The sequence below is a fragment of the Oreochromis aureus genome, linkage group 17 (genome assembly GCF_013358895.1).
Source record: "Oreochromis aureus strain Israel breed Guangdong linkage group 17, ZZ_aureus, whole genome shotgun sequence".
In the NCBI taxonomy this organism is placed as follows: domain Eukaryota; kingdom Metazoa; phylum Chordata; class Actinopteri; order Cichliformes; family Cichlidae; genus Oreochromis; species Oreochromis aureus.
This window is the reverse complement of record NC_052958.1, coordinates 39245877-39251971: the sequence shown is the minus strand read 5'-3', so window position 1 is coordinate 39251971 and position 6095 is coordinate 39245877. Positions and strand designations below refer to the sequence as shown.

Here is a 6095-nt window from a genome sequence, read left to right as displayed (position 1 = left end):
GTCTGGGGGTAATGCGCAAGCTTATTTATCTTTGGTTAAAAGGTCCCCGAAAATGCAGACAGTCTATGCAAATTCTAACCGTGATTTCAGCATTCATGGTTTCTGTCGGGCAATATTTGCCTAAAAGTTTTGCAAGGAAACCAAGGTCTCTCCTTGAAATTAGCATACGGAAAGCAACTGAATTGAGACAATTTTTGCTTTACACAGGCCCAGTTGTTCTGTTTAATAATATACCGAGCCAAATGTATAGACACTTTATACTTTTATCTGTATCTATAAGAATTCTTCTAAGTCCTGATTTGTGTATTGATAACTGTGATTATGCAGAGGATGTTTTAAAGCAGTTTGTGAAAGATTTTGGTTCGATTTATGGTCTTGAATTTGTTGGTTATAATGTACATAATTTAATACACCTAGCTGAAGATGCGCGAAAGTTTGGACCTTTGGACAGTATTTCTTGCTTCCCATTTGAAACCTTCCTGGGTAAACTGAAAAAGATTGTGCGGAGGCCTCATAAACCTGTGGAACAAATTGTCAAGCGCGTCTATGAGACGCAAAGTATTCAGAAGAAAAGAAAAGAGAGGATGTCTGTTCCCTCTCCTCTTAAACAGCCTCATAACTCTGGACCAATAACAAGTGATCTTGGAACTTTTAAGCAGTACAGAAAATACACTGATGGACAGACATATGTTTCTTGCTCCATGGGAGATAACTGTTTCAATGTAGGGGGAAAAATTCTTATTGTGGCAAATATTTTACAGGATTGCCAAGTTGTCAAAGCACTGTGTCAGGTCTTTGAAAACTGTAATGCCTTTTTCAGCTATCCATTGGACTCAACATGCCTTGGAATTTACTTTGTTTCAAATCTGTCTAAACAAATGCATCTTGTATTACTTGATGAATTAAAACAGAAAATGGTGCTTTTGCCACTGAAGTCTGGATATGTGGCATTGCCACTGCTGTACCAGTTGGCTTCTTTTTGCTTTCTCCCCAGCATGCTACCATTTGCAGTTGTTGATTTTCTGGATGGTGGAGGTGTATCCATAATTCCTTGCAAGTGGTTTACAGGACCAGCGGAAGATTCTTGTTTCTGGCCACCAGGGAGAGTCAATATCAATAAGGCTGTAAAGGATGGAGTTACTCCAGATGCAAACTGGTCACAGTACAGAGTTCGCATCTTGGGGAAAGCTGGTAAGAAGCATTTTTGTTTATTGCTACCAAATATTCTATCATTAAAGACAGAACAAAAAAAATCACTGTAATTTCACTAACAACATTTTGTTGATGTATGTCAAAAATTTACAGAAAACTATGAAAATGCCAGGGTGAAACTGCGGAGGTCTGAAGCAACCTCTGATCTGCAGACTGAGTCGGATTCTGGAAGCAGATTGGGAAAAGGGAAGCGGAAAAGGAGGTAATTATGTTTCTTAAAAACGCCTTAAAAGCAACAATTTATTGTGGTGATTATAAGAAAAACAAAAACAAACTGACAGTATCTTTAGCAGACCATTGCTGCTCACCAGATTTAGATATGATCTTAAAATAGCACTTTGTAACTTTTTGACTTTTAAAAATCTGTTTTAGACTCCTTTTGATGCTGGACTATACATTAATGTTTTTAGTTTGTAGGACTAACCAGTAACTAAATTGTTTGTGGGTTTTTTTAATATTTTTTAAAATTCATTTTAAGGCCAGTGATCCAGTCAAGCTCGGATGAGGATTGGGACAACGCTGCGGAACAGCCAGAGACCTCATCACCATCAGCAATGGAGAATAGACATTCAAGTGAAACTCCCCACCTGAACATCACTCATCCATTTGTTCAGCTACCACCACCCTCAACTCCTTCACCTGTGGTTTCACAACCAGTTCCAAGACAACTTGTACAAGCCACCAATACCAGCATGTTTGTACGTGTTCTAACCCTCCTGGAAGACATTAAGGAGACTCAGAGGATCCACAGTCGAATGCTACAGTCTCTCCTCAAACAACGTGATGGACCAGTTGCTGCAGTATTACCCGAGGGTGCTGTTTTTCCTCTCCGGACAGTCGCAGACGTGGAAGCACTGGAGCAAAAACTGATAGACCCTGTCTTCCTGAAAGAAGTGGTAAATAATAATGATGTAATAACAATAGTCATTGATTAATGCCTCAATCTGTGTTTTATGCTAGCAGTTATGATCAAGGAAAGTTGGTGTTTGTTCAAACATGGTCAGTGCAATGAAGTAGTGGAAGGTGAGCTCCACAAAAGTTGCTGTTTTTGAAAATAAAATAAGTTGTACTTACATTACAAGTTGTGCCACACCAAACCTTAAGAAATCACTTTTGGTGGATCAGTCATTTAGCTCTTTGCATTTGCATCAGACAGTGTTTGACTTTGATACTTAACTCTTTCTCAGTCAAATAGCATCAAAATTATTGAGCCTAATTACTGTGTAGCTGTGCAGGTTTTCTTTTAGGTGTGACTGATGGTACTACTGCCAGTAAAATTATTGTCCTTGTGTGTCCTAAGGTTGCTGTTGTGGTAGAGATCGGTGGGAGCACTGTTGATGAAGCCACCAGAAAAATGATGGCCTTCATTATGGACAATGCTCTTTCCAGGCAATATAACTTCATTGGGCGCCATGGAAAGCAGGAATTTCGAGGGCTTAAAGTTTTTGAAGTGCTATATGGTAAGCTCATTAGTTGTAAGATATTTTGTTGATGTTTGAATAACAGATGCTCACTTCAGCTGTAGTCAGTCTTCCAAACAATTTAATCAGTGACTTAAGGTTTTTATACTTTGGTTCTACATTTATGTGAGATTTTATGCCGTGTCACAGTATAAATATAAGTATGTAACAAAAAAAAGAGAAGTACAGCTGTGTCTTTAGATTCAGTAATATAGTCTCACTTTCTTGTGGTCAATATCTGTGCTTTACAGGCAGCTTGAAAAAAAATGCTCTTACCAGCCAGACTACCAGAAAAGAGGCAGAAAAGGCAGCATCCAAGTGGTTTATTGGTGCAAGAGATAGAGGAGGAAATCGCATGGCAGGGGCACAGTGTCGTGTGCAAGAGAGGTATACCTTAGTGACTAGGTTTAGATAGACTGTGGAGATTAAATTAATTACAAATACTTTATTATTCAACTGAGGGAAATTATGTTTGGGTTTTGTTTTTGGGGGTTTTTTTGGGGGGGGCGGGGGGGTCATCAGCTCATGTTGTTCTGGAGGGTGATGGCTGCTGCCAGGAATGACCACATATTTCTCTCTGGTTTGCAGCATACTTGAAGACGGCTCTCACTAAACCGTTTTTTGGTTCCACACTGTGTTACGGTATGTGAACAATTTCCAGTTATGTTTAGCAGTTTGTGCAATATTCTTCTTTGCAGAATCAATCAGCTCCAGGAACTCCAGTGCCAGCCTTCTTTACCAGTGTGTCACCAGTATGACTTCAAACTCACAGACTCTGATGCTGCTGCCCTAACAAATGGCTGGAAAGCAGATTCTTTTTCTTTTAAACCGTATAACACTGATTTGTTATTGTTTTGTGTATACTATGGACATTTTTATCAACATGTTCTCTAAACAAAAAAGTGTATTTGTATAGTATATAAAAAATTACTGTTCTACTGCATACTGTTTTAAAATTTCATATTAATCAGTATTAATAAAAAAGATAAACTGACTTTGTTGTACAGGTGATTTAAATTTTAGCTTACTGTATTATCCAAAATCGCATCTGGGCAAACACACTTGGGGCCACCATGGAAATTGAGGACAAAAATAGCTGGGTCCCAGGTGGGTAAGCCAGGTGGGCCCCAAATATCAGACCCGCTTCTATGCATATGGGCCCCACACATGTTTTTTGGTTGGGTCTGATTTGGGGCCAATCATTGACCCATCTGGGCAAACACATTTGGGGCCACCATGGAAACTGAGGACAAAAGTAGCTGGGTCCCAGTTGGGTAACCCAGGTGGGCCCCAAATATCAGACCTGCTTCTACCCATCTGGGCCTCACACTCGTTTGTTGGCTGGGCCTGATTTGGGACCCATCCGGGGCCCATCATTAACCCATCTGGGCAAACACACTTGGGGCCACCATGGAAACTGAGGACAAAAGTAGCTGGGTCTCAGGTGGGTAACCCAAGTGGGCCCCAACTATCAGACCCACTTCTACCCATCTGGGTCCCACACTTGTTTATTGGCTGGGCCTGATTTGGGGCCCATACAGGGCCCGTCATTAACCCATGTGGGCAAACACATTTTGAGCCACCATGGAAACTGAGGACAAAATTAGCTGGACCCCAGTTGGGTTTCCCAACTGGGCCCCAAATATTAGCCCTGCTACTCCACATTTGGGCCCCACATATGTGTGTTGACTGGGAGAATTTATTTTTATGAGTTCAGCTGTGAGTTTAGCTGGCTGGTGTTCAAATAGTATATCTGGAGTTTATGGCATGAAATTGAAAATGCAGTTACGATGAACAATTATATGATAATGTGCCACTTTGTTTATTATGTCAATTGTTTTCATGCTTGGATGGTGTGTCACAATGAATTATAGGATGTTATTTTCTTCTGTCCTTTCATGAAAGATGGTACAGTATATCCAATGCTAAAGGAGGCAATAAAGGAAGCACTGAAGCTCTTTCTGTTGGTAGCCTGGTGATCCTCCAGGCCGCGATACTTTCCTTAGTATTTGGATCATTGGAACAGCTCTTGTTATGGGTTAGGGTTAGGTTTTTTTTTTAACAGTGCCACATAGAAACTTTTGAGTCACGTCTCTCAGTTAGGAACCATCCTAATGTTGGGATTCTGGATTCCCTCCCCGATCCTTTGATTCTGACCAGGTGCAAGAAAACGACTCGAGACAGAACAATTCAATTCAACAATTCTTTATTCCACCATGTACATAGGGGATGTGCACAGCATAACAGCCTAAGCAGATTCGAGGGGCGGTCCCTGGATCCGTTACATTTATACTTCTTTCAGAGTTCCTCATTCAGCATCTGACTATCCTGTTTTCTTAGTACTGTGTGTTGTTGTTCCCTTCTTCATGCACAGTTTCAATACAAACACCTCCTTGTATGGTTATCTGCCCCAACTTCTATTTCTATTTTCCCTGCACATGCCCTCATTTCCTCTATGTGTGGGTGGCCTCTGTATGAACTCTCTGTGCACCTTAAGCTTCGCTACTAAGTTCTGCTTTTCATTTTACGCTGATCTATATGTTTCGCTATACTTCTCCCGTGGTGTTAGACACTTACTAATGCTTGTTTTGCACCCTTTTCCTGTAAATGCTATTTTCTGCTTGACTACTTCTCTCTTAGAGCTACACAGAAACCTACCCTTAGAAGAAGGCCTGTGTTGGGTCTGTTCCCACAAACCCGCTAATTCTAGAGACTTATTCATCATGAAAGAAAACAAGACAGTCAGCGATCGATCGATTACTTGCGCAAGGGAGGCCTCATCTGTGTCCAGCACGAAAATGACCCCGACGATGGCCTCCTCTCGCTGCCTTTTATTGAGACAGTTCACACAAAACACAGCAAAGCAACGCCCACATGGTTCTAAGGCATTGTATGTATATGTGTGAACTTTTATATGTAAGTAGGAATGTGTGTGTGTGTGTGTGTGTGTGTGTGTGTGTGTGTGTGTGTGTGTGTGTGTTTTGGGGTGCGTTTGTGTGACCTCCTGCTGACCAAAAGGGTCATAAAAGCAGGAAGCTTACAACACAAGAAACAGATCTTTCAGATAGGATGTATCTATAATAAAACCTCCCCCAACACAAAGTGGTTAGAGGTGCTCAGGATCAAAGGAATGGCTTTGATAATACTGCTTGAACTAAGACTGTACAAATTTAAGAAACACAATGGCAACATTCAACAATTAGACCTAACATTTCCCCCCTTTTTGTCATTGTATACTTAAATTTCAACTTATGCACCCTTTGTTTGGACAGTGACAGTGTAGATTTCATTCATACACAACTCCTCTTCATTCACCTTCTATCGATGCAAAAGTTCACAGTTAATACATGTAAGCAGTTAACCTGCTTCTCATTGATCTCATACACAGTAAACTACATCCTATACATAAGCAAATCAGTGTCA

General features: G+C 40.7%; 1 protein-coding gene across 1 annotated transcript; it reads left to right on the top strand.

Annotated features, from left to right (window-relative positions):
* Positions 1-991: 991 nt before the first annotated feature.
* Positions 992-3465, top strand: LOC120433858. The gene is made up of 5 exons (XM_039600812.1): positions 992-1191; positions 1306-1414; positions 1691-2108; positions 2513-2672; positions 3371-3465. Exons 1-5 carry the CDS (start codon positions 996-998, stop codon positions 3463-3465), a joined length of 978 nt encoding a protein of 325 aa, XP_039456746.1. The 5' UTR covers positions 992-995.
* Positions 3466-6095: the final 2630 nt, after the last annotated feature.

Excerpts from the sequence above, each read along its gene's own strand:
- LOC120433858 (XM_039600812.1), top strand. The coding sequence starts at position 996 with ATGCTACCATTTGCAGTTGTTGATTTTCTGGATGGTGGAGGTGTATCC. Across the intron at positions 2,109-2,512 it reads CTGTCTTCCTGAAAGAAGTG|GTTGCTGTTGTGGTAGAGAT; the intron begins GTAAATAATAAT and ends GTGTGTCCTAAG. Across the intron at positions 2,673-3,370 it reads AGTTTTTGAAGTGCTATATG|AATCAATCAGCTCCAGGAAC; the intron begins GTAAGCTCATTA and ends TCTTCTTTGCAG.